The sequence below is a fragment of the Tamandua tetradactyla genome, chromosome 22 (assembly GCF_023851605.1).
Source record: "Tamandua tetradactyla isolate mTamTet1 chromosome 22, mTamTet1.pri, whole genome shotgun sequence".
NCBI lineage: Eukaryota > Metazoa > Chordata > Mammalia > Pilosa > Myrmecophagidae > Tamandua > Tamandua tetradactyla.
The window spans coordinates 39,240,785-39,268,347 of record NC_135348.1 but is presented as its reverse complement, the minus strand read 5'-3'; the positions used below and the strand labels follow the sequence as shown (position 1 = coordinate 39,268,347).

Below are 27,563 nucleotides of genomic sequence, written 5' to 3'. Positions count from 1 at the left end.
CCAAAGGCATAAGCATAGAGTCCTCAACCTATGCTTATAAGTATGCCACAACACATCATTGCAATGTTGTGTCACACCCTGCGCCCCACATCCTGCTCCACATCCATCCCACAAATACAAAGCTTGAGACTACTGAAGGAAATCAACTAACAAAGTAAACCAATCAGATACTTACATGCCATGAAGACAACAGAAGATTACTAAGCATATCAAGATGCAGACAGATACAGACAGCTCAACCTAATGATCAAACTAAAACACCAGAGGAGTCAAACTTTAGAAGACCTAGTCAAAGATGTTCATATAACTCTACTACATAAAATCAATGGGATGGCTAATGAATAAAGGAGATCAAAGAGATACTAGAAGAGCATAAAGAGGTATTTGAAAGAATAAATAGAAAAATGGCAGATATTACAGAAATTAAACTTGCTGTAGACCAGATAAAAAATATACTCGAGACACAAACAGCAGATTTCAAGAGGCAGAAGAATGGATAAACAAACTAGAGCTCATCCTTATAACTAATTTCAAACACCCAAAGCAGCAAATGGTAAAAAAGGGAAAATTTGAATTGGATCTCAGGGAAATGATGGGCAAAACAAACTGCATAAATATAAGAATCACTGGTGCTCCAGAAGGAAAAGTAAAGAGTAAAGGGCTAGGAGGACTAGATTAAGGATATAATGGGGGAAAATTTCCTAATCCTTATAAAGGACATGAATACACAAATCAAAGAAGCCCAAAGAATTCCAAACGGAAAAAATCCAAATAGGCATTCCCCAAGACACATACTAATCAATCTGTGAAATGTTGAAGAGAAGCAGAAAATCCTGAAAGTGGCAAGAGAAAAACAGTCTACTACATACAAGGGAAACTACATAAGACTGAGTTCAGACTACTCAACAGACACTACGAAGGTGAAAAGGCAACATATGATATATTTAAGATCATGAAAGAGAACGACTTCCAGCTAAGAATTTTGGACCCAACCTAATTGTCTTCAAAAACTGAGGGAGAGATTAAAATTTTCACAGACAAACAAATCCTGAAAGAATTTGTCAACAAAAGACTGGCCCTACAAGAAATACTTTAGTATTTCCCTTTAGGGAGTTCTGCCAGCTGAAAAAAAAAAAAAAGACAGGGGAGGAAGGTCCGGAGGAGGGCACAGAATTGAAGAGTACTAGTAAGGGTAACTTAAAGGATAAAAGGAGAAAGAGGGAAAAGAACATAAAAAGAGATAGAGGAAAAAGAATACATAGACCTGACAAACAAAATCCAAAGGATAAGATGGTGGATTCAAGAAATGCCTTTTCAGTAATAACTCTGAATGTTAATAGACTAAACTTACCAATTAAAAGATACAGACTGGCAGAATGGATTAAGAAATATGATGTAGATAAATGCTGCTTATAAGAGACTCAGACACAAGGATATAAATAGATTGAAAGTCAAAGGATAGACAAAGATGTTCCACGCAAGTCATAACCAAAAGAAAGCAGGAGTAGCTATACTAATACTGGACAAAATAGACTTTAAACTTAAAGACATCGTAAGAGACAAAGAAGGACACTATCTATTAATAAAAGGGACAATTCATCAAGAAGAAATATCAATCATAAGTCTTTATGCTCCCAATCAAGGAGCTCCAAAGTACATGAGACAGACTTCGGCAAAAGTGAAGGCAGTGACAGACATATCAACAATAATAGTAGGAGGCTTCAATATACCACACTCTTCTACAGATAGAACAACTAGACAGAGGATCAACAAGGAAACAGAGAAGTTAAACAACCTGATAAAAGAATTAGACCTAATAGACATATATAGGCCATTATATCCCCAGACAGCAGTATATATATTCTTCTCTAGTGCTCATGAAACATTCTCCAGTATAGATCATACGTTGGGGCAGAAAATAGGTCTTTATACATTTTAAAACATCAAAATTATTCAAAGAACCTTCTCTGATCACAATGGAATGAAGCTGGATCTCAATAACCACCAAAGAACGAGAACTTCCATTATATATGGAGATTAAATAACATGCTCTTAAAGTGGGTCAAAGAAGAAATTGCTAGAGAAATCAGTAGCTATCTGGAGACAAATGAAAACGAGAATACAACATATCAGAACTTACGGGATGTGGCAAAGGCTGTGCTGAGAGGGAAAAGTATTGCCCTAAATGCCTATATTAAAAAAACAAGAAAGAGCAAAAATTGAGGACTTAACAGCATACCTGGAAGAACTTGAGAAAAAACAACAAACTAACTCCAAAACAAATAGAAGAACAGAAATAACAAAGATTAAAGTAGGGTTAAATGAATGGGGGAACAAAAGAACAGTCAAGAGAATCAATAAAACCAAAAGTTGGTTCTATGAAAAAATCATTAAAATTGATGGCCACTAGCAAGGCTGATGAAGAAAAAAAGAGAGAGAATAAAAATAAACAAAATCAGAAATGAAAGGGGGGTTTGTTACCACAGACCTTGAAGAAATAAAATAAATAATAAGACAATACTGTGAACAACTATATGCCAACAAACTAGACAACAAACTAAATACACAAATAAGCTACAATGACTCAGGAAGAAATAGGAGATCTCAATGAGCTGATCACAAGTAACTAGATTCAATCAGTCATCAAAAATTTTCCTACAAGGAAAAGCCAAGGGCCAGATTCACAGGGGAATTTTATTAAACATTCCAAAAAGAACTAACACTAATCCTGCCCAAACTTTTCCAAAAAAAACTGAGGAAAAAGGAACACTACCTAACTCATTTTATGAAGCTAAAATCACTTTACTACCAAAACTGGGTAAAGATGCTATAAGAAAGGAAAACTACTGGCCTATCTCCCTAATGAATACAGATGCAAAAATTCTCAACAAAATACTAGCAAACCTAATGCAACAATATATTAAAAGACTATACACAACAATCAAGTAGGGCTTATATCAGGAATGCAAGGATAGTTCAACACAAGGAAATCAGTTAATGAGACACAGCTTAACAAATTGAAAGGAAAAAATCACATAATTATCTTGATTGATGATGAAAAAGCATTTGACAAAATTCAACATCCTTTTCTGATACAAATATCTCAAAAGATAGAAATCAAACATAACTTCCTCAATATGATAAAGGGCATGTATGACAAACCCACAGTCAGCATTGTACTCAAATGAGAAAGACTAAAAGCTTTCTCCCTAAGATCGGGAATGAGACAAGGATACCCTCTGTCACTACTATTGTTCAACATAATACTAGAAGTTCTAGCTACAGTAATCAGGCAGGAAAAAATGAAAGACATCCAAATTGGAAAGGAAGAAGTAAAACTTTAATTTGCAGTTGACATGATATGACACTTGGAAAATCCTGAGAAATCTACAACAAAGTTACCTGAGATAATAAATTCAGCAAAGTAGCAGGATATAAAATTAACGTGCAACATTTCTATACACAGGCAATGACCTAACTGAGGAGTCAGTTAAGGAAAAAAATCCATTCAAAATAGCAACTAAAAGAATCCAGTACCTAGGAATGAACTTAACTAAGGAAGTAAAGGACCTCTACACAGAAAAACTACATAACATTGTTAAAAGAAATAAAAGAAGATCTAAATAGGTGGAAAGATTCTCTGCTCATGGGCAGGTAGGTTAAATATAGTTAAGATGTCAATTCTGTGTAACAAAGGTATGATGCCAAAACTGAATGTTAACAGGCAGGGAGAATGGGAAAAGGGTATGGATTCTGTGTAGAGGAAAAGGAAATGTCTTCATATACAAGATGGTAGCGAAGGTGCATCTATACAATTAGGTTGGATTGTATGATGTGTGAATAAATGCTGTTTAAAAATGAACAGAGAGAAACAAGTGCTAGAGAGAACATGGAGAAAGAGATGTACTTATTTACAGGTCTAGCCCCTTGGAGGGAGTGTGGTGGTTCCACAGGAGGCTAGGGGTGGGGATACCATATGATTCTGAACCCTGGTTGCTCAGTGTATACCTGGGATGCAAATGGAAATTTGCACACTGGTGTTTCTGGAGGCAGTGTTCATGATCCACAATGAATGTAGGTAAACTAAGGGTACAACAACTGAGGAATGGAAGGGGGAACTATGGTGTATACATACAATGGACTACTGACTGGCCACAACAAGGAAAAAAGTTATGAGGCATGCAACCAGATGAATGAACCTTAAGAACTGTACGTTGAATGAAATGTCAGGAACAAAAAGACAAACAATATCCATGCCTCAATGATATGACCTAACTATAATACCAAAATTCAGTGAACTAAAGTCAAGAGCATGGGTTATCAAGTTGGGGCTTATTGTAAAGGGTTCTAGATTGTAAGCTCTTAAAGCAGTTACATATATTCAGGAGGTGTAACTGTTGGTTCTATATTCTGAGATACTGAGTCATTTATATATAATATGGTCTTTCCCAGAAACTTTGGGTTTTTATGTGACACCTGAGAATCAGAGTCATAGCTCTGAAGCTATGAAAGTCAACAGTACCCCTTAAAAGTTGAAAAAGTGATCAAACATCAAGTAGAGACATGAATGAAGCTGATCTGGATAGGACTAAGGTATACCAGAAGACTGGGTAAAGGATGATATCATCCATGTTTTCAAACTTCAACTTCTGCATGAGATGAAAAGGAGAGATGTTTATTTGGTGCAAAATTTATATGTTGGGTAGTTCATTTCCGAATTTAACTTGTATGGTCATTGAGTTGAACATCATCAATATACGGAATCTTGAAAGGGTAAAGAGATTTTGTTGGTTTGTCCAGGTTAGTGTGATGCCCTGATAAATCCCAGAGAGATGTGGACAGTGAATAAAGAAGTATTCGCAAAGTCCCCTGAGGGAATCAGGTGAAAGGGAGCAATATTCAACTTTCCCATTTGGAGAATTTCTGATATTCCCCAGCAAGCAGTGGGAACAACCAAATCAACAGACCAAGCCCTTGATATTGGGGTCACCCCTACGAAACTTATTCCTGCAAAAGATAGGATAAGCCTACTTAAAAATAGGCCAAAGAGTCACCCCCAGAGAACCTCTTTTGTTGCTCAGATTTGGCCTCTCTCTCTAAGCCGACATGGCAAATGAACTCACATGGGACATGACGCCCAGGGGTTTAAACCTCCCTGGCAATGTGGGACAAGAATCCTGGGATGAGATGGGACATGGCATCAATAGGAAACCTTCTTGATCAAAATGGGGAAGAGAAAAACAAGACAAAATAAAGCGTCAGTGACTGAGAGATTTCAGAGTCAAGACATTATCCCAGAAGTTATTCTTAAGCATTATATAGATATCCCTTTTTAGTTTATGATGTATTAGAGTGGCTGGAGGGAAGTACCTGATAGTATAGTTGTGTTTTAATAGCCTTGTTTCTTGAAGAAGATTGTATAATGATACAGCTTTTAGAACGTGACAGTGTGATTGTGAAAATTTTGTACCTGATGCTCCTGTTAATGAGGGTATGGGCAGATGAGTGAAAAGTATGGATAAAAAATAAACAAATAATAGGAGGAGCAATGGTTAAAATAATTTGGGTAGATGGAAATACTAGTGGTCAATGAGAGGGAGGGGTGAGGGGTATGAGTTTTTTCTTTTTTCTTTCTTTTTCTGGAGTGATAACCAATGTTCAAAAAAATGATCATGGCGATGAATACACAATGATGTGATGATATTGTAAGCCACTGACTGTATACTGTTCTAGTTTTCTAGCTGCCAGAATGCAACACACCAGAGATGGATTGGCTTTTAAGAAAAGGGAATTTATTTCATAAGTTCTTCAGAGGAAAGGCAGCTAACTTTCAACTGAGGTTCTTTCTTACGTGGAAAGGCACAGGACGATCTCTGCTGGCCTTCCCTCCAGGCCTCTGGATTCCAACAACTTTCTCTGGGGTGATTCCTTTCTGCATCTCCAAAGGCCTGGGCTGAGCTGACCTGAGCTGTATGTGCCAGAAGAGGTATGCTGAGCTGCTTGGGCTGTGCTACATTGAGCTCTCTCATTTAAGCAAGAACCAATTAAATCAAACACCATTCATTACAGCAGGCATGCCTCTTAGCTGACTGCAGATGTAATCAGCAACAGATGATGTTCATGTATCATTGGCTCATGTCCACAGCAACAGAACTAGGTGCCTTCACCTGGCCAAGCTGACAAGTGGATCTAACTACCACATATACCATTTATGAAATCTTCGTATATTAAGAATGTGTGTCTGTCTGTATGTTGTTTTATTAATAAAAATATTTGCAGAAAAAAAGATGTCAATTCTCCCCAAAGTGATCAATAGATTCAATGCAGTACCAATCAAAATTTCAACAACCTACTTTGAAGACTTGGAAAAGCAAGTTACCAAATTCATCTGGAAGGGAAAAAGACTAAAAGCATCCTAAAAAAGAAGAATGAAGTGGGAGGATTAACACTTCCTGATTTGAAAATTTATAAAGTCACAGTTGTCAAAACAGCATGCTACTGGCAGAATGACAAACATAATGACCAATGGAATCGAATTAAGAACACAGAAATAGACCAACAAATCTATGGGCAGCTGATTTTTGACAAGGCCCCCAATCCACTGAACTGGGACAAAATAGTCTTTTCAATAAATGGTCATGGGAGAACTGGATATCAATAGCCAAAACAATGAAAGAGGACCCTTACCTCACACCTATACAAAAATTAACTCAAAGTGGATCAAACACCTAACTATAAGAACTAGTACAATAAAGCTTCTAGAAGAAAATGAAGGGATACATCTTCAAGAACTAGTAATAGGAGGTAACTTCTTAAACTTTACACCCAAAGCACAAGCAACAAAAGAATAAATAGAAAAATGGGTAGTCCTCAAAATCAGTCGCTTTCGTACCTCAAAAGACTTTGTCAAAGAGGTGAAGAGGTAGCCAAGTCAGTGGGAGAAAATATTTGGAATCAAACATAGGACAAAGGTTTGATATCCTGTATACATAAAGAAATCGTACATCTCAACAACAAAAGAACAAAGTACCCAATTATAAAATGTGCTAAAGACATGAATAGCCATTTCTGAAGAACAAATACAGATGGCTCAAAAGCATATGAAGAGATGCTCATTTTCATTAGCTATAAGGGAAGTGCAGATCAAGACTACAATGAGATACCACCTCATACCTATAAGAAAGGCTGCTATTAAACAAACAGGAAACCACAAATGTTGGAGAGGATGTGAAGAAATTGGGACACTTATGTTCTGCTGGTGGGAATGTATAATGGTACAGCCACCATGGAAGACAGCTTGGAGGTTCTTTAGGAAACTAAATATTGAGTTGCCCTATGACCTGGCAATAGCACTACTCGGTATATAACCAAAACAGCTGAAAGCAGTGACAGAAGGAAACATTCGCACACTAGTGTTCACAGCAGCATCGTTCACAATCGCCAAAAGATGGAAACAATCCAAGTGCCCATCAACAGATGAGTGGATTAACAAAATGTGGTGTATATATATATATATATATATATATATATATGTATATATATATATATATACATGATGGAATATATATATACATGATGGAATATTATGCAGCAGTAAGCCGAAATGACATCCTAAAGCACATGGCAAGATGGATGAGCCTTAGGACATAATGCTGAGTGAAATAAGTCAGACACAAAAGGATAGCTACTGTACTCCACTTTTATGACCACAGTAAAGATGGCTGAAGGATGTACTGACTGAGAAGTAGACTGGCAAATGATTGTGTATACCTATGATTGAATATTGTACTGATACAAAAGGGAACAATGTTGTGAGGCATGCAACATTGTGAATGAACCTGTGGGACATTTGGTTTGGCAAAATAAGCCGGAAACAAAAGAGTAATTACTGTATGCTCTCATTTAGAAAATGCTTATAAGAAAACAGGGTCCTAGATTGTAAGCTCCTGTAGCAGTCATATTTTGTCTGGAATGGTAATTAATGTTTCTGGAGTTTTAGAAGTTGCTTTATATATATACAACCTGATTTTCAGAGATAAGAATGATGGTGATCAGGTCAGGATTCAGGTAATACTGAACAGAGGTAAGGAAGACATTGCCTATATCTTAGAACCTCACCTACTCTCTGAGATCAAAGTAAGAAGGTTTATTTTGTCTAGAACCTAAATTTTCTGTAGTACATAATCTAACTCAATCTGTTTAGAAAGCTCATTTAAACAATAGAAACACAGGGAGCCCAGAATAAAAATGAGGGCCTTTAATTCTATATAGCTTAATGTAATGCCTGGATATATCCCAGAATGTATTACGCAGATAACCAGAAAGTTAAAGCAAAATTCCTTGACGGATGGGAGAAAAAATATGGAACTATTAAACTTCATATTAAACTTCATTCATCAGGGGGAACCCCCTGATACTATGTCAAACTTTTACGGATACCCAAATCAATAGGCCAAGCCCTTGACCTTGAGGCTTACTCTTGTGAAGCTTATGTATGTAGTAGAGAAGTTTAGTCTACCTATAGGTATGCCTAAGAGTTACTTCTGGAGGACCTCTTTTGTTGCTCAGATGTGGCTTCACTCTCTAAACTCTGCAAGTGAAATCAATGTCCTCCTCACTATGTGGGATAGGACATCCAGGCTGAAAATCTTCCTGGCAGTATGGGAGATGACTCCCAGAAATGAGTCTGGCCCTGGCACCATGGAATCAACAATGCCATCCTGACCAAAAGGGGGAAAAAGTGTAACAAGTAAGGTAGCAGAGGCTGAGAGAGTTCAAATAGAGTGTAGAGGCTACTCTGGAGGTTACTCTTATGAAAACTTTTGTTGCGTACCTATCAACCCCAACCAAAACCATTCCAGCCAATCCTAAAGAACACCTAGTGCAATATATAAGATTCTACAACAGTTCCTTGAACTAGGGTAACTTTCCAGAATCCTACGACCTCCAGATGGGTCCCCAGTCCAGATAAGTTCTGAAACCTAGAGGGCCCAGCTTCTGTAGAACATCAGCTAATTCCATTTCCTGACCTCTTATTATTGAAAACCCTTCCAACATGAAAAAGGTAGAATGGGCATAGCCCAAATACCCCTAAAGAGTGGGAGAAAGTTCAAAGGTGATGATGGAGTTATACAGAGAAGGTAGGGTTTAACAAATGAGTATGATTGCTGAAATATTATATTGATATTTCTTTTACAGCAACTAGGAGTAAAAACCTAAAATTGTGGAATTGTAACCCATCCAATCTCTGAAATCTGTTCTACAACTAATTGTGCTGTGCTTTGAAATTTACTTTTTTTTATTATTTTCACATAAATGAAAAAAACATTGATTGTGATGATAAAAAAATATTTATTCCTTCTAACCTCTTATATTCTGGAATGGCTGGAAGGAAAAAAATGAGATGATGGTATGGTGGCCCATGACAAACTCTGGGATCTGTCCTGTAACTACTTGTTGAAGGATGCTTTGAAAACTATTGCCTTTTTCTTTCTTTGTTTTGTATATATGTTATATTATACAATAAAAAAAGTTTAAAAAACAAAACTAAACAAATTATTGTTTGAGGATACACACATAAAAAATTTAAAAAGCAAGAGAACGATGAACACAAAATTCAAGATAGCACTTATCTCTGACAGAAGGAAGGAAAGGGATAGAACAGGAAGGGGAGATGAGTAGTATTGATAACATTTTATCTCTTAAGCTGGATGGTGGCTTAACAGGTTTTCATATTGCCAGTATGTTATATAACATGCAGATATTTTTATACTACACTACTAATAAATGGTAATACTTAGATGATGATTATTATGTACCTTATTCTAATCACTTACTATAACCTTTTTAGACAGCCCTACAAAATAAATTCTTTTAATATCTCCAACTTATAAATGAGGACACTAAAGAAGTCAAGTTAACATGTTCAAGTCACATAGCTAATAAGGAGTCAGTAGTTTAAGTCAGGCCCCAGAATCCACACTCTTTGTATGTATCAAACAACAAAAAATAAAAGATACCCAAGATAACAATAAAATAAAGAGGCAAGAGCTAATTACTTTACCTTTCATTTTCCTTGATGACATTTTCAAGTTGTAGTTTCATCTCACCCATCTGTTTCTGAAAGAATAAAATATGGTTGTAGAGATAAATTTTCCAATTGGATCCCTATTAAGTGGCCATTCATATGAAGCAATAAAATTCCATTTCATTAGTCTACTGATAAGAAAAAACTACTCTTTTCCTCTAATAAATACTATTAAATATAGCTATTTTAATGATACACAGGACTAATACAGCATTTACTTTAAATATAATATAAATAAAATCAAAATATTTTATACATCTTGAGAAATATTTATAAATGTAATTCTTATGATTTTTAGATTTTAAAAAACAGAGTAAAGACATTCCTCAGTATTTCGCTATAACAAAATTCCTAAAAATCCTTATACCTTGAATGTGTATCTTAATTAATATACCTCAGTTTAGGTGAAGCCCATATAAACATTTGAGTTTTTATAGTATTTCAAAAGGTAAAACATTAATGGCAAAAAAGGAAACAAAGTCCTTCCTTCACAGTTATTTGTTCAATTTTTAATTCACCACCTTTGAAAAAATATAAATGTTGCACTATAAAAGTTGTTATAAGAAACAGTCACTATTTTCAAAACATATCCTTCGCATAGGAAAGATGGTAAAAGATCACTACTAAAACACAAAAAATAAAATACATACTGTAGAGAGTATGAGATAAGATATGACTATTTCTCAGAGAATCAATGGATTAGAATTTCAACAAAAGAGAAAGGACAGTTGAAGTAAGGAGAAATAGGAGTTAAAAAAAAAAAGAGGGAAAAATATTAGGCAACCTGACATAATACAGTCATCAGCTATCAATAAGAGTGAATTGGCAGAATGGAGGGCAAGAAGGAAACCATGTAAAATCACACTTAAAACAAAACTGCAATCAACTTGATATATCTATTAGTCTTGATTGTGCACCCTAGGCTAAAGGAGAGGAGCCAGGCCTGGAGTAAACAGGAAATGAGGGTGGACAAGGCAGCATTCCAAACCTTTCTTTTCCCCTTTCAACCAAGGAAGCTCAAGGCAGCTTGATCCAGGAAATTAACACCCAAGTCTAGCTACAAAGTTGGCTTGAATAGTGAACATTTCCTAGGTTCCTGCTATGCGTGAATTATAATCAATTCAAAATGAAATAACTCATTACCATATAATTGAGAAATGACCACAATGGAGCAATACAGTTAGGGATAAAATTGGAAAAGGAGGTAGAGGGTCTTGAATCCCATGCTAACTAGGAAGTTTGGCTTATAATGTGGCAACTATAGCAACTTTATAATTTAAAAAAAAATCATATTTAAAAGTTACAAAAATGTTATGCATCTTAAAAGTTATTTCTTACTCTTAAATAATTATGTAGGATTACTATACATTAGCTAGAATTAAAGGTGGATTATTATAGTCACGTAAAAAATTTCCCCGCTCTAAAATATCACAAAACATTTAACAGTTGTAAGGAAACAAGACTTAAATAGTACTTTTCCCCCAGAAAACCTTTCATACAGAGAACTGAAGCAATACTTGTTTTCAAGATATACTATTTTTTGACTGGGTCAGTAAAGTAAGTCACAAGAACAGTTCTATTAATTATTAATATTTATGTGAGCAACTATTCTTAGAAGTATTGAGTGTTTTTTTCTCTATATAAGTACTAGCAATTATTCTTATCAACACAGACTCTTAAGCTTTCTGCCACAGCTTCTTCTCAGAACTAATTTAAAAAGCATCCTTAGGTGGTAGAGAATGCCAAATTGAAAAATGAAGTTAAACACCTTAGCTAAATAGCTGATTAAAAAATATATATAGATGATAGATAAAAATAAAAAAATTTAGAGTTCAATATAACTAGTTATTTCATGTTATAGCAATCAAACCACAAAATATGTCATTATAGCAATTCAGAAAGAAGAATTCAGTGGAAACTAGACTCCCTAGTCCTAAAAATAAAAAGCAAAATGTCATTTGTGCATAAGAGAGCATTCTGTTGCTCTTTCATTGCCAGAATGATTAAAAGACACTACGGTTGGCTCAAATTTAATGACTACAGGCTAAAATATTTTTTAAAAGCATGCAGTAAAGACTAGGAAAAGATTTAATTAACCTATAATAAAATAGAAACTTCAATTTAAGGAAAGGCTTGATTTTGAAATTCTATAGCATCACTAATAAAGTTTATATCTAAGATGAATAACCATGGAAATGAAAGTATAAATCATTAAGCATTCCATGTTCTTTTTATAGAGCTACACATCAGTGTACTAATTAATAAAAAGGAGTTTGTTAAACCAGATCTAATCATCTTGCTCACAAAAGCCCTGACAATTATTCATTCATTAAATATTCAAGACCTACTACATGTTAGACTACTATATGTTAGATTCAAGGTTTTCTTACAGTCTATGCATGAAGAGAAGTTAATAATAAAGATATAAAGTTCTTAACGTTCTTAGTGTCTGTCATGTTCACAGACCCATTCTGAAGAAATCAGACTTAAGAGATTTTTTTTTTACATAAAATTATTATACTTTCTGTGGTAGTTAGATTCAGTTGTCAACTTGGCCAGGTGAAGGCACCTAGTTCTGTTGCTGTGGACATGAGCCAATGGTACATGAACCTCATCTGTTGCTCATTACATCTGCAGTCAGCTAAGAGGCATACCTGCTGCAATGAATGATGTTTGATTTAATTGGCTGGTGCTTAAATGAAAGAGCTCAAGGTAGCACAGCCCAAGCAGCTCAGCCCAGGCCTCTGGAGATGCAGAAAGAAATCACCCCAGGGAAAGTTGTTGGAACCCAGAGGCCTGTAGAGAAGGCCAGCAGAGATCACCCCGAGCCTTCCCACATAAGAAACAACCTCAGATGAAAGTTAGCTGCCTTTCCTCTGAAGCACTAATGAAATAAATCCCCTTTTATTAAAAGCCAGTCTGTCTCTGGTGTGTTGCATTCTGGCAGCTAGCAAACTAGAACACTTTCTTACATTTCTATTATTGTAGTTCTCAATGAGCCTATCTGTCCTAGGTCTTTGAAGCCCAGGATCCAGAATAGTAATATGTCTGTATAGGCAGCTTTCTCACTTCCTTCACTCCTTATAAAATAAGCTCCCATTTCTAAAAGGCATTACTATTTTAGAAAAAAATCTGTGACAATTTAAATTTATAAGAAAAGTGGATTAAAGCATCTAAAATATGATAGGCATAATACTTGCAATTGGGCAAAAATCCATTCTGTAAATAATGGGAAAAGTACGTAAAATCAGGGAAAGGAGAATGTTTAAAACAATGTGAGATGATTTGGGGTCATCGTGGCAGAGTAAGGGAGATAAAAAGAAGCAAACAAACAATAATGAGATTAGGAGATGCCTTAAAGTAATGCTAGATAGCAGGATTAAGAAAATACTGGCTGAAAAAGACAACACCAAAGATAATCCTTAAACATAAACACACACACACATACACACACACAGTTACAGAGACCCAAGAATTGATAAGTTAGAGCTAAATATTTTCTTCCTCACCAACTTTTTAAAAAGAAAGGGAGTCTATTTTGGTTCTCTTATAATATTACGTAAAGTTTCATGTCTGTGATTTCATACCTGATAATACTTCAGCTGCCCATTCAGCTCTTCCAGATGCTTATCATACTCAGTAATAAGGGGAGCTAAAAAACTAAAGAAAAAAATATAGAATTAAAAATAGCATATCGTTTTATCTAGTTTAATTAAATGCAATATGTGAAAAAATACAAATAAAAATTTTACATTATATTTACCAACAGGAATCAATCTTTGCCTTTTTTCTAAACCAAGGTTTCTCAACCTTAGCACAATCCATATTTTGATGGGATAATTCTTTATTTGGGCTACTGGCCTGTTCACCGTAAGATATTTAGCAGCACTCTTGGCTCCTACCCACTAGATGCCAATACATACCAAACACCAGCAGAGTTGTCACAAGCAGAAATGTTTCCATGCATTGATAAGTAAATCCTAGGGGCAAAACTGTCTCCAGGTAAGAGCCAACATTATAGACTCTATATTTGCTTTTATCAGTTCAATGGCAGATCATTTAAACGTCGTCAGAACAGACAATAAAATAAAAATTCCTAATACAAAAGGAATTATTTTAACAATACTTAAATATATTAATAAAGAATATTTTTCTGTAAGCCAAACTTACCGCTGGTCAACTACTAAATTTTCTAATATATCATCTCCATCTTCTTTGAAGACAGCTTTCTATAACAAAGAATATTATACGTTAAAACGTTTTCTCACATCATTCTAGAAGAAATAGGCAGTGGTTCAAAATTAAATAAAATTAAATTTTTTATAACCTTAGAAAGTCCATTACCTTAATTCAAAGAGAGAGAAAGGGATAAAATAATCATACCAAATTAATGGTGAAAATGCATTTGGCAAATTTTAACACCCATACACAAGAAAAACTCTTTGTAAACTAGAAATAGGAAAAATTTTTCTTAACTTAATAAAGAATATCAACCAGAAACCTGCATCAATTACCACTATTCATGGTAGAAATACAAGAGGCACTGCACTACATTCGTTAAAAATACAAGGCAACTAGTCAATGCAGTATGTTGGGGAGAGGTCCCTCAATTTAAAGGTTGAAAAGGAAAGATCCAATAGTATTATTATTTATAGACAATTTGACTATTTATCTAGAACCTGCATACAATCTACCAATTAAGAGGACTAATAAGAAAGTACACTAGTCACCAAATAGATCAACATTAAAAAAAAGATTGCCCAGACAGCAGCAACAATTAGAAAAAATAATAGTTAAAAATATTTGATGCACTATTATAATAAAAACAGTACCTGCCTGGGAATCAAACAAAAAACTTTGCAAGAAAGTTAACTTTAACCTGTGGAACAGACAATATTATAAGCATGGCAATTCTTGAAAATTCACTGCAATTCCAAAAAAGTTCAAATAAGATAAGTCATGAAATTTTTTAAAACATTTTTTTAATTAATTTTTAAATTAAAAAAATACAACAAGAAACACAAACAGGGCGGGCCGCGGTGGCTTAGCGGGCAAAGTGCTTGCCTGCTATGCCGGAGGACCTCGGTTCGATTCCCGGCCCCAGCCCATGTAACAAAAACGGAGAAACAGAATACAATAAAAAACAAGAAAATGTTTAAAGATGTTTCCCTTTCTTCCTTCCTTCCTTCCTTCTATCCTTCCTTCCTTCTCTCTGTCTTTCCTTTAAAAAAAAAAAAAAAAAGAAAAAAAAGAAACACAAACATTCTTAACATGTGATCATTCCGTTCTACATATATAATCAGTAATTCACAATATCATCACATAGTTGCATATTCATCATGATAATTTCTTAGAACATTTGCATCAATTCAGAAAAAGAAATAAAAAGACAACAGAAAAAATTCATACAAACCATACCCCTTAGCCCTCCCTTTCATTGATTACTAACATTTCAATCTAAGTTTATTTTAACATTTGTTCCCCTATTATTTATTTTTATTCCATATGTTTTACTTGTCTGTTGATAAGGTAGATAAAAGGAGCATCAGACACAGGTTTTCACAATCACACAGTCACACTGTGAAAGCTATATCATTATACAATCATCTTCAAGAAACATGGCTACTGGAACACAGCTTTACATTTTCAGGCAGTTCCCTTCAGTTGCCAGGAAGGTCCACACCCCTGAGAATCATGTCCCACGTAAATGGAGGAGGGCAGTGAGTTTGCTTGTTGTGTTGGCTGGAGAGAGAGGCCACATTTGAGCAACAAAAAAAGGTTCTGTTAGGTGACTCTTAGGCCTAATTTTAAGTAGGCTTGACTTATCCTTTGTGGGGTTAAGTTTCATCTGAACAAACCTTAAGATTGGGGACTCAGCCTATAGCTTTGGTTGTCCGCACTGCTTGTGAGAATATCAAGAATTCAACTTGGGGAAGTTGAATTTTTCCCCTTACTCACCATTTCCTGAAGGGGACTTTGCAAATACTTTTCCACTCACTGATCAAATCACTCTTGGATTTATCGGGGCATCACTCTGGACAAACCAACAAAATCTCACACACTACTCAAGGTTCCATGTACTTATGGTGTTCAATTAAGTATCTACATAAGTCATATTAGGAAATGCACTAGTCAAAATACAAATTTTGTATCAAATAAACATTTTTTGCTTTAGTCTCATAGTGAAGTTAAAATTTTTAAATATTAATTACTATAATTTTCAACACCCTGCAGTAATGTAAGTCACGAAATTTGACCCTACACAAATCCTAAACTTTCTATGAAAGTGTAAATCAAGAATAGCCAAGGTAATCTGGCAAAAATGCAAAAGAAAGAAGGAAAGACTTGCCTTACTACATATCAAAAACACTATAATGCTAGAATAATTAATACAGTATGGTAGAGAGACAGTAACAAACAAGAGTATATAATAGAAAGTCCAAAGATACATTGTATGATATTTTTCCCATCTTATGTTAACTTCTATTTTATTGACTTCTACCTACATTCTTCCTTTCTTGTTTGTGTTTAATTTGCTCTGTTTTTTCTACCTTTTCTCTTTTCCAAATATAAGCTATTAAGGCTATAAATTTCCCTTTAAGCATTCACTGCTTTACATTTTTAAAGCAATTTTTTAAATGTTTAATTTTGAGATAATTGTAGATTATACTTAATTTTAAGAAATTATAGGGAGATGTCATATACATTTTGCTCGGTTTTCCCCAAAAGCAAGATCTTGAAAAACAACAGTAAAATTATGCAACCAGGATGCTGATACCTACAGAGTTGAGATACAGAACAGTTCCACCACAACGATCTTTCACTTTGCCTAGTTATAGCCACATCCACTTACCTCCTACCTCTCCCCATCACTGAACCCTGGCAACCACTATTCTGTTTTTCATTTATATAATTTTTATTTCAAACATGTTATGTAAAAGGAGTCACTTAGTTTGTAATCTTTTAGGAATGGCTTTTTTTCACTCAGCACAATTTCCTGGAGATTCATGCATGCATCAACAGTTAACTGCTTTTTTATTTATTGAATAATATTCCATGATAACAATGTACCACACTATGTTTAACCATTTATCCATTGAAGGATATTTGGGTTATTCCCAGTTTGGGACTATTATAGACATATAAGTACAGGTTTTTATGTAAATATAAATTGTCATCTATCTGCAATAATGTTCAAGAGTATAAATGTTGGATTGTATGGTATTTGCATATTCTGTTTTTAAATAAATTGCCAAACAGTTCCCAAGAGTGGTTGTATCATTTTACATTGATGAAAAATTTATGAGTGATCCAATGTTTCTGCATCCTTACTAGCATTTGGTATTGTCATTATGTTTTATTTTAGCCATTCTGAAAGGTATGTAGTGAAATTTCATTATAGTTTTAATTTGCAATTTCTTAATGGTTAATTGTGGTAGACTGAACAAAGGCTACCTAAAGATGTCCAGAACCTAATGTGTGAAACTGTGAATATATTATGGAATATGGCAAAAGGGACAATGCAGATGTAAGAATTAGGAGGTTGGGAGTATCCAGGTCGATACTTTATAAGAGAAAAAGCAATTAGAGTCAGTGAAAAGGCAAGATGAAGACAGAAACAGAAAGATTTGAAGATGCAACACTGTTGGCCTTAAAGATGGAAGAAGGGATCATAAATGAATGAATACAAAAAATGCAGCTCAAGAAGCTGGAAAAGGCAAGGATATGGGTTCTCTCCCTGTGTGGAAAGAGCACAAATCAGCCAGCACGTTGATTTTGGTCTAGTGAGACATTAAAGTTTTGACCCTACATAAGTTAAAAATTTGTCTAAGTTACTGGTAATTTGTTACAGCAGCAATAGGAAATTAGTGCAGTAATAACATTGAATATCTTTTCATGTACTTATTTGAAACTGTATATCCTTTTCAGTGAAATGACTCTTCATTTGTTCTCCTCATTTTTGAATTGAATTATTGGTTTTTTTACTGCTGACCTATGAGTGGTCTATTATAAATTCTAGAGAGTAGAATTTAGTCAGATATACCTTGTGTATTTTTCTCCCGGTTTGTACTAAGTCTTTGCATCCTCTTAACAGAGTCTTATGCAGAGCAAACATTTATAATATTGGTGAAGACCAATATTTCAATATTTCTTTTTAAGAACCATGTTTGGAGACTTCCAGGCCAAATGGCAGCTTAGGAATGTGCACATTTTAGTTCGTCCTCCAGAACAACTACTAAATAACCAGAAACAGTACAGAACAGCTTCCAGGTCACGTCAGTGACCGGTCACACAGCGTACCCCAGTCTGAACCAGCTGGACCGGCTGCGAGCCACCCCAGAACCGTGAGTTCACCAAGCCGCAGTGGCCGGCACCCCTCCCCCACAGCCTGCTTCCCAGAGGGGAAAGGAAAGAGACTTTACCAGCAGCAGGGGCTGAGCCCAATCAAACGCCAATTGTGGAATTAATTAACAAAATCTGGCTACTGAAAATAGGCCCCCAGCTCAGGCGAACCTGGTCAAAGCAGAGGTCACTCATTTTTGCCCTGGCGCCAAGGGGGCAGGGCTGAAAGAAAAAGAAAAAAACAAAAAAGAAGGAAACAGAGTTTTTTGTGGCTGTGTTTCTACAAAGGCTTGACTGCCTTTGGATACAGAGGCAGGACTTCTCAGGCTGCAACAGCCCCAGGCATAGTCAGAAACAAGCTCATTTGAAGGCTTGTCTGGAGCCTGTGCCTTCCCCAGGGGAGGGGGGAAGCCCAGCTTAGGTGGAATCCCTCCATCAAGGAATTCAGACACCAGGGCTCGGTAATTTGAAGCCATTAAAACCAGCCTACAACCTCTCCTCTGTCTCCACCATGCCCCCAGCCAAAGTTAAAGGTACTGTGTCACCTTATGCTGGTGGGACCTGCAGGCAGACAAGCACCACATACTGGGCAGGGTAAGAAAAACAGAGTCCAGAGACTTCACAGGAAAGTGCTTCAACCTGCTGGGTCTCACTCTCAGGGAAAACTGACACAGGTGACTTTCCTCCTGACAGGAGGCCAGTTTGGTCTGGGAAAACCCAGCTTGGGTCTATAATACCTAAGTAGACCCTCCTAAGTGTAGGGGGGAAAGGCACCATACAAGCAGAGCAAGAAACAAGAAAACAAGAACTGAAAAATTCTCCTCTGTTAAACAAAACTTAATCTAGAGGTCCAGATAAAGCTGAACGGAATGTCAAAGAACAGATAGACAACAAATTCATCCAGCAAGAAAACCCTAGGTAAAAGACGAGCAAGCAATCTCCAGAATAATCTAATCAAGGTCATTAAATGCCTACATGCCAGCAAAAAATAACAAATCACAATAGGAAAATTGAAGAATGGCCCAGTCAAAGGAAAACCAATAATTCAAATGAGATACAGGAGCTAAAACAATTAACTCAGAATATACGAACAGACATGGAAAACCTCATCATTAATTTGGTTTTGGTACCATTAATTTGGTACCGTGTCACCTTATGCTGGTGGGACCTGCAGGCAGACAAGCACCACATACTGGCCAGGGTAAGAAAAACAGAGTCCAGAGACTTCACAGGAAAGTGTTTCAACCTGCTGGGTCTCACTCTCAGGGAAAATTAATGAATTGAGGGAGGATATAAAGAAGGCAAGGAATGAACAAAAAGAAGAAATCGAAAGTCTGAAAAAACAAATCACAGAACTTATGGGAATGAAAGGCACGGTAGAAGAGATGAAAAAAACAATGGAAACCTACAATGGCAGATTTCGAGAGACAGAACATAGGATTAGTGAACTGGAGGATGGAACATCTGAAATCTGGCAAGAAAAAGAAAATACAAGGACAAAAATGGAAAAACATGAGCAGGGACTCAGGCAATTGAAAGACAATATGAAGCTCATGAATATACATGTTATGGGTGTCCCAGAAGGAGAAGAGAAGGGAAAGGAGAAAAACTAATGGAGGAGAAAAACTAATGGAGGAAATTATCACTGAAAACTTCCCAATTCTTATGAAAGAGTTAAAATTACAGATCCAAGAAGTGCAGCGTACCCCAAAGAGAATAGATCCAAATAGATGTACTCCAAGACATTTACTAATCAGAATGTTAGAGGTCAAAGAGAAAGAAAGAATCTTGAAAGCAGCAAGAGAAAAGCAATCCATCACCTACAAGGGAAGCCCAATAAGACTATGTATAGATCTCTCAGCAGAAACCATGGAGGCGAGAAGACAGTGGGATGGTATATTTAAATTATTAAATTATTATTAATTATTAAATTATTAAAAGAGAAAAACTGCCAACCAAGAATTTTGTATCCAGCAAGTCTGTCCTTCAAAACTGAGGGAGAAATTAAAACATTTTCAGACAAAAAATCAATGAGAGACACTTCCGGAGAAGATGGCGGCTTAGTGAGACACGCGGGTCTTGGTTCCTCCTCCAGAACAGCAACTAAAGAAACAGAAACAATACGAAACAGCTCCTGGAGCCACGACAGAGACCAAGGGGACAGCGTACCCCATTCTGGAACGGCTGAACGGGCAGGGAGAATCGGCTGCGGTGAGATACCCTAGGGGCACACACTTTCCCGGGCCGGGGCGGCTGGCAAACGGGGTCCCTTCCACACACGTGGCTTCCCGGTCCGACTGGGAACTGGATAGCAGGGCCCTCCTGCCACGCTTGGCGTCTCGGGCCAGCTGGGCAATTTGGACCGGTACTCCCCCAAGCCGTGGTGGCCGGCAAGCCCCCTCCACGCGTGGTTTCCCGGGCCGACTGCAAGATTCGGATTGGCAATTTAAAGGAGTCACAGCATCTTTTACTGGTGGGACCTGCAGACAGACGAGCACCACGAGCGCCACCTACTGGGCAGGAAAAGAAAAACAGAGCCCAGAGATTTCACAGAAAAACCTTTCAACCAGCTGAGTCTCACACCCAGGGAAATCTGATCAAATGCCCAGACACCAGCAGAAAATAATGGATCACGCTCGGAAAACTGAAGATATGGCCCAGTCAAAGGAACAAACCAATAGTTCAAATGAGATACAGGAGCTGAGACAACTAATGCTGAATATACGAACAGAAATGGAAAACCTCTTCAAAAACCAAATCAATAAATTGAGGGAGGACATGAAGAAGACATGGGCTGAACAAAAAGAAGAAATAGAAAATCTGAAAAAACAAATCACAGAACTTATGGGAGTGAAGGACAAAGTAGAAAAGATGGAAAAAACAATGGATACCTACAATGGTAGATTTAAAGAGACAGAACCTACAATTAGTGAACTGGAGGATGGAACATCTGAACTCCAAAAAGAAACAGAAACTATAGGGAAAAGAATGGAAAAACTTGAGCAGGGGATCAGGGAACTGAATGACAATATGAAGCGCACAAATATATGTGTTGTGGGTGTCCCAGAAGGAGAAGAGAAGGGAAAAGGAGGAGAAAAACTAATGGAAGAAATTATCACTGAAAATTTCCCAACTCTTATGAAAGACCTAAAATTACAGATCCAAGAAGTGCAGCACACCCCAAAGAGAATAGACCCAAATAGGCGTTCTCCAAGACACTTACTAGTTAGAATGTCAGAGGTCAAAGAGAAAGAGAGGATCTTGAAAGCAGCAAGAGAAAAACAATCTGTCACATACAAGGGAAACCCAATAAGACTATATGTAGATTTCTCAGCAGAAACCATGGAAGCTAGAAGACAGTGGGATGACATATTTAAAATACTAAAAGAGAAAAACTGCCAACCAAGACTCCTATATCCAGCAAAATTGTCCTTCAAAAATGAAGGAGAAATTAAAACTTTTATAGACAAAAAGTCACTGAGAGAATTTGTGACCAAGAGACCAGCTCTGCAAGAAATACTAAAGGGAGCACTAGAGACAGATACGAAAAGACAGAAGAGAGAGGTATGGAGTAAAGTGTAGAAAGAAGGAAAATCAGATATGATATATATAATACAAAAGCCAAAATGGTAGAGGAAAATATTATCCAAACAGTAATAACACTAAAAGTTAATGGACTGAATTCCCCAATCAAAAGACATAGACTGGCAGAATGGATTACGACCCAGCAATACCACTGCTAGGTATCTACTCAAAGGACTTAAGGGCAAAGACACAGACGGACATTTGCACACCAGTGTTTATAGCAGCATTGTTTACAGTTGCAAAGAGATGGAGATGGCCAAAGTGTCCGTCGACGGACGAGTGGCTAAGCGAACTGTGGTGTGCACCTATGATGGAATATTATGCAGCTTTAAGACAGACTAAACTTATGAAGCATGTAATAACATGGATGGACCTAGAGAACATTATGCTGAGTGAGTCTAGCCAAAAACTAAAGGACAAATACTGTATGGTCCCACTGATGTGAACCGACATTCGAGAATCAACTTGGAATATATCATTGGTAACAGAGACCAGCAGGAGTTAGAAATAGGGTAAGATAATGGGTAATTGAAGCTGAAGGGATACAGACTGTGCAACAGGACTAGATACAAAAACTCAAAAATGGACAGCACAATAATACCTAATTGTAATGTAACTATGTTAAAACACTGAATGAAGCTGCACCTGAACTATAGTTTTTTTGTTTGTTTGTTTGTGTGTTTGTATCTTTTGTTTTTGTTTTTTCTTTTTCCTTTTATATATATTTTTATTATTATTATTATTTTAATTTTCTTCTCTATATTGACATTCTATATCTTTTTCTGCTGTTTTGCTAGTTCTTTTCCTAAATCGATTCAAATGTACTAGGAAATGATGATCATGCATCTATGTGATGATACTAAGAATTACTGAGTGCATATGTAGAATGGAATGATTTCTAAATGTTGTGTTAATTTCTTTTCTTTTTTTTAATTAATAAAAAAAAATACAAAAAAAAATCACTGAGAAAATCTGTGACGAAGAGACCAGTTCTGCAAGAAATACTAAAGAGAGCATTAGAGACAGACACGAAAAGACAGAAGAGAGAGGTGTGTAGAAGAGTGTAGAAAGGAAGACTAAGAGCAAAGGTAAAAAGGCAAATTAGATATGACATATAAAATCCAGAAGGCAAAATAGTAGAAGAAAGTACTACCCATGCAGTAATAATACTAAATGTTAATAGATTAAACTCCCCAATCAAAAGACATAGACTAGCAGAATGGATTAAAAAACAGGACCCATCTATATGCTGTCTGTACTCAAAGGACATGAGGGCAAGGACACAAATGGACATTTGCACAACAATGTTTACAGCAGCATCATTTACAATTACCAAGAGATGGAAACAGCTAAAATATCCGTCAACAGATGGGTGACTAAACAAACTGTGGCATATACATATGATGGAATATTATGCAGTTGTAAATCAGAATAAAGTTATGAAATATGTAACAACATGGATGGACCTTACGGACATTATGCAGAGTGAGATTAGCCAAAAACAAAATGACAAATACTGTATGGTCTCACTGATATGAACAGACATTAATGTATAAACTTGGAATATTTCATTAGTAACAGAGACCATCAGGAGACAGAAATAGGGTAAGATATTGGGTAACTGGAACTGAAGGGATACAGAGTGTGCAACAGGACTGAAAACAAAAACTCAGAAATAGACAGCACAATACTACCTAACTGTAATACAATTATGTTAAAACACTGAATGAAGCTGAATGTGAGAATGATAGAGGGAGGAGGGCTGGGGGCATAAATGAAATCACAAAGAAAGATAGATGATAAAGATTGAGATGGTATAATGTAGGAATGCCTAGAGTGTACAATGATAGTGACTAAATGTACAAATTTAAAAAATGTGTTTCCATGAGGAAGAACAAAGGAATGTCATTATTGCAGGGTACTGGAATAGATGGTAATTAATATTTTAAAATTTTAACTTATGTGTGAGACTAAAGCAAAAGATGTTTATTTGTTACAAAATTTATATTTTGACTAGTGCATTTCCTAATATAACTTATGTAGACAGTTGGTTGAACACCATAAGCACATGGAACCTTGGGTAGGACATGAGATTTTGTTGGTTTGTCCAGGGTGATGCCCCAATGAATCCCAGAGTGATTTGATCAATGAGTGGAAAAGTATTTGCAAAGGTCCCTTCGGGGAATGGTGAGACGGGGGAAAATTCAACTTCCCCAAGTTGAATTCTTGATATTCTTACAAGCAGTGTGGACAACCAAAGCTATAGGCTGAGTCCCCAGTCTTGGGGTTTGTTCATATGAAACTTAACCCCACAAAGGATAGTTCAAGCCTACTTAAAATTAGGCCTAAGAGTCACCCCCAAGAGAACCTCTTTTGTTGCTCAGATGTGGCCTCTCTCTTCAGCCCACAGAACAAGCAAATTCACCACCCTCCCCCTCTGTACATGGGACATGACTCCCAAGGGTGTGGACCTTTCTGGCAACGTGGGACAGAAATTCCAGAATGAGCTGAGATTCAGCATCAAGGGATTGAGGAAACCTTCTTGACCAAAAGGGGCAAGAGTGAAATGAGACCAAGTGTCAATGGCTGAGAGATTCCAAACAGAGTAGAGAAGTTATCCTGGAAGTTATTCTTAGGCATTAAATAGATATCACTTTGTTAGTTAAGGCATAACAGAGACTTCTGGAGGGAACTGCATGAAAATGTAGAGCTGTGTTCCAGTAGCCATGTTTCTTGAAGATGATTGTATAATGATATAGCTTTCATGATGTGGCTGTGTGATTGTGAAGACCTTGTGTCTGATGCTCCTTTTACCTACCTTGTCAACAGATGAGTAGAACATATGGAATAAAAATAAATAATAAGGGGAACAAACGTTAATTAAATTTAGTTTGAAATGCTAGTGATCAATGAAAGGGAGGGGTAAAGGGTATGGTATGTAGAAATTTTTTCTGCTTTCATTTTATTTTTCTGTTGTCTTTTTCTTTTTCTGAATTGATGCAAATGTTCTAAGAAATGATCATGATGATGAATATACAACTATGTGATGATATTGCAAATTACTGATTATATATGTAGAATGGAATGATCATATGGTAAGAACGTTTGTGTTTGTATGTTGATATGTTTAATAAATAAAACAAATTTAAAAAAGAAATAAGATTATTGAAACACAACTCTACAGTTCAGGTACTTCCCCTGACCAACACACCATAAACAGACTTGTCTTATTCCCTGCAGGAATAAGTTACACAAGGGCAAGCTGTGAGATCAAGGACATGGCCCATCCAATTGGCAGTCCCCAAGGCTTGAGAGAATATGAGGTTAATATTTCCAACTTTTCCCCCAGTCCCTCAAGGGGAGTTTGCAAATACTTTTTAATGTTCTGCCCAGATTACTCTGTGATGTACCGGGGAATCATACCACTCTATTTAAATGAACAAGCTCTCATTTCCTATTCAAGGTTCCATATAGTTATGATGTGTGAATATGTGACAATGCCAACTATATTAGACAGTGTGATACCAAACATAGAAATTTTGCATCAAATAAACATCTCATCCTTTCATCTCACACAGAAAGTGAAGTTTTAAAATACAGTCAATACCATCTTTTACCCTTTAGTCTGATTTACCTTAGTCCTAACCAGATCAGCTTCATTCATATCTCTAATTGAAGTCTGATCTCTTTTTCAGCGTTTCCAACAGTTGCTATGTGGGATAATGCTGACTTCTGTAGTTGCAGAACTCTAGCTCTGAGTAAGAAACTTGAAATAACAGTTACAACTCCGGAATAGATGTGAGGCCTGTAAGTGCTTACAATCTAGGGAACTGTATAATAGGCCTTCACCTGTTAACCTATTGTTTTCAAATTCAATTCTGAGAACAATATAGTTAGTCTATATTATTGAGGCATTATAATATTTGTCTTTTTTTTTTCTGGCTTATTTAACTCAATTTACTGTCCTCAAAGTTCACCTAGCTGCATGCCTCACAATTTCATTTCTTCTTGCAGCTGCTCAGTAATCCATTGTATTTATATACCAAAGTTCCCCTTCCATTCCTCAGTCAATGTTTCCTTAGCCCACCTCTACCCATTGCAAATCATGAACAATGCTGCCTGAAACACTACTGTGGAAATTTTCATTTGTGTCCTTGCTTTCAGTTCCTCCAAGGATACACTTAACTACACGACTGCAAGACCATATGGCAACCACACCCAAGTCTCTTTTGAAGCCACCAGACTGTCCTCTAGATGGGCTGCACTACTCTATTTTCCTAACAGTGACTAGGTATCTCTCTCTTTCCACATATTCTCCATCACTTCGTATCTCTCTGTTCATTTACAAACAGTTTTATTCACATATCATGAAATCTAACCTCAAATAAAAAATCAGTGGTTCCTGGTATAATCACATAGCCATGCCTTCACCACCACAATCTGTATAAGGACATTTCTATTTCTTCTTAAAAGAATCCCATGCCCCTGCCCCATATCCCCTGGTTATTGACATTTAGCTATGGCATGTTACCTTTGTTAGATTCAATGGCAGCATATTAAAATGTTACATTAAAGATAGACCCTAGTTTGCACTGATTGTATCTGCTCCCCATACCACACCATTTTCAACACTTTGCATTGTTAACAATCATTTGTTCTCCCTCAAGCAAAAATATTCTTATTTTTGTACATTTAATCACCATCATTGTTCACTCTTAGTGTCGCTAAGTTATACTGTCCCATTCTTTATCCTCTCTCCTTTGGGTGTCATGCATGCCCCTAGCCCTCCTTCCTTAATCACACCCACATTCAGCATCATTCAGTGTACTTACAGCATTGTACTACCATCAGATGTTATTATGCTGTACATTTCTGGATCTTTAAGCAACTCCTGTAGAACATTCTGTACTACTTCAGCATCAAATGCCCAATCTTTACCCTCTTTCTACCTCTTGATAACCTGTGTTCTTAACTTAAACTCTCAAAGTTCACTAATTAATGTTAGTTCATATTAGTGAGACCATATAGTATATGCCCTTTTGTTTCTGGCTAATTTCACCAGCATAATGTCCTCAAGGTTCATCCACATTGTTACATGCTTCATGGCATTATTCTGCTTTACAATTGCATAAGGTTTAGCCACTCGTCCGTTGTCAAACATTTGGGATGTTTCTATATCTGGGCAATCATGAAAGATGCTGCTATAAACATCAGGGTGCAAACATCTGTTTGTGACCTTGCCTTCAGTTTTCCTGAACATATACCTACTAATGAGATTGCTGGATCATATGGTAATTCTATGCTTAGCTTAACTTCCTCAGGAACTGCCAATCTGCCTTCCAGAACAGTGGCACCAAGAATGAAATAAGTGTGCCTTATTCTCAACATCCTCTCGAGCACTTGTTTTGTTTTTTGGATAGTGGTTATTATAGTAGGTATGAAATGATATCTCATCATGGTTTGCATTGGCATATCCCTAATAACCAGTGAAGTTGAGCAACTTTTCATGTTTTGAACCATTTGTATTTCCTTTTCTGAAAATTATCTG

The 27,563-nt window shown here is 36.4% G+C and overlaps 1 protein-coding gene across 15 annotated transcripts in view; it reads right to left on the bottom strand.

Annotated features, from left to right (window-relative positions):
- The window catches only part of SCLT1 (sodium channel and clathrin linker 1), a 289,811-nt gene that overhangs the window by 222,053 nt on the left and 40,195 nt on the right, over window positions 1–27,563 (bottom strand). For 7 of the 15 annotated variants that reach the window (XM_077140031.1, XM_077140032.1, XM_077140039.1 and 4 more), the window contains 3 exons: window positions 14,258–14,316; window positions 13,675–13,747; window positions 10,064–10,119 (listed from right to left, as the gene is read on the bottom strand). The exons of 1 other annotated variant lie outside the window; for it this stretch is intronic. In XM_077140031.1, coding sequence (XP_076996146.1) covers window positions 10,064–10,119; window positions 13,675–13,747; window positions 14,258–14,316 — 188 coding nt within the window. Of the gene's footprint in view, window positions 1–10,063; window positions 10,120–13,674; window positions 13,748–14,257; window positions 14,317–14,919; window positions 14,967–16,045; window positions 16,122–27,563 lie in introns of all 15 variants that reach the window. 7 more of the 15 variants (XM_077140036.1, XM_077140038.1, XM_077140037.1 and 4 more) reach the window with 3 other exon arrangements.